We start from the raw sequence: 930 nt of genomic DNA on the forward strand, positions 1-930 counted from the left end.
TTTCACCTTTTCATTTGAATTGTTTTGTTTTGTTTTTTTTTCAGGAATTTCAATTCAGCTGATTAAAAATTAAGTCAGTTTTAAAATGTTTATACCAATTCTTGACATTTGTACTTTTGCTATACAATTTTGTTCCACAAACTGACTACGAGGAAATACTGCTTTGCACGTATAAAACCAAAGCAAACTTCATGGTGACCATACGGAAGCCTTACCTGCATCATAGTGACCACATGACAGGGATTCAGGAGGTAAATGACAGTCCTGGTGGCAAACTTGAACCCCACCTCCAGCCCAAAAATAAGACAGACCACCACCAGCAGTACGTTCTTGCCCAAGCTCTCTTGCTTAGTCTGGGGCTGCTGCAGCAGGTGACCCTCCAGTTCCCTGAAATGCAGCTGTCTGAGCTTCCACAAAGACAGAAGGATCTCCACGACGCCCACGCTGAGGAAGACCAAACTCTCCAGAAACCGCTGCTGCCCAGAGAGAAAGGCCGCGCACTCCGGTCCTCCATTACCAGCAAAGCTGGGGTCCACTCCCCCGTACATCCAGTCCAGGAGATTATGGAGGCTGTAGCGAGACATGGTGGGACGCTGCCTCTCCTCCCCGTCACTGTCCAGGAACAGGTAGGAGTAAGACGGAATCAAAGCCAAAATGCTGTCAAGCTGACGAAACATGAAACGCGAGGGCGGCCCCTCTGTAGTCCCCTTCCTTCCCAAGCTTCAGGAGAAGCCAGCAACTCGGCTCGGGGCAAGGCTGATTCGTGGCTTTTCCTCTCGAGACCTGCAAGCAGGAAGGGAGGAGCCAGCGATGAATGGAGCCTGCGAGCAGCGGCGAAAGCCCCTCGCCTCAGGAGCCCTCCTCTTCCCGCCAGGCACTCTCCGTCCACGCCCCGCCAACGCTCCCGGCTTCCCCGCTCCCTGACGGGCA

General features: G+C 52.5%; 1 protein-coding gene across 1 annotated transcript; it reads right to left on the reverse strand.

Moving 5' to 3' along the window:
* Window positions 1-215: 215 nt before the first annotated feature.
* On the reverse strand, window positions 216-677 carry LOC103769211 (transmembrane protein 164-like; the record flags this gene model as incomplete). The annotated part of the gene is made up of 1 exon (XM_008936388.1): window positions 216-677. A coding segment is annotated over exon 1 (462 nt), but the record flags the coding sequence as incomplete, so codon positions are not given.
* Between the last annotated feature and the right edge of the window lie 253 nt (window positions 678-930).

This window comes from Merops nubicus, unplaced genomic scaffold (genome assembly GCF_000691845.1).
Source record: "Merops nubicus isolate BGI_N331 unplaced genomic scaffold, ASM69184v1 scaffold49552, whole genome shotgun sequence".
NCBI classification, from domain to species: Eukaryota; Metazoa; Chordata; class Aves; order Coraciiformes; family Meropidae; genus Merops; species Merops nubicus.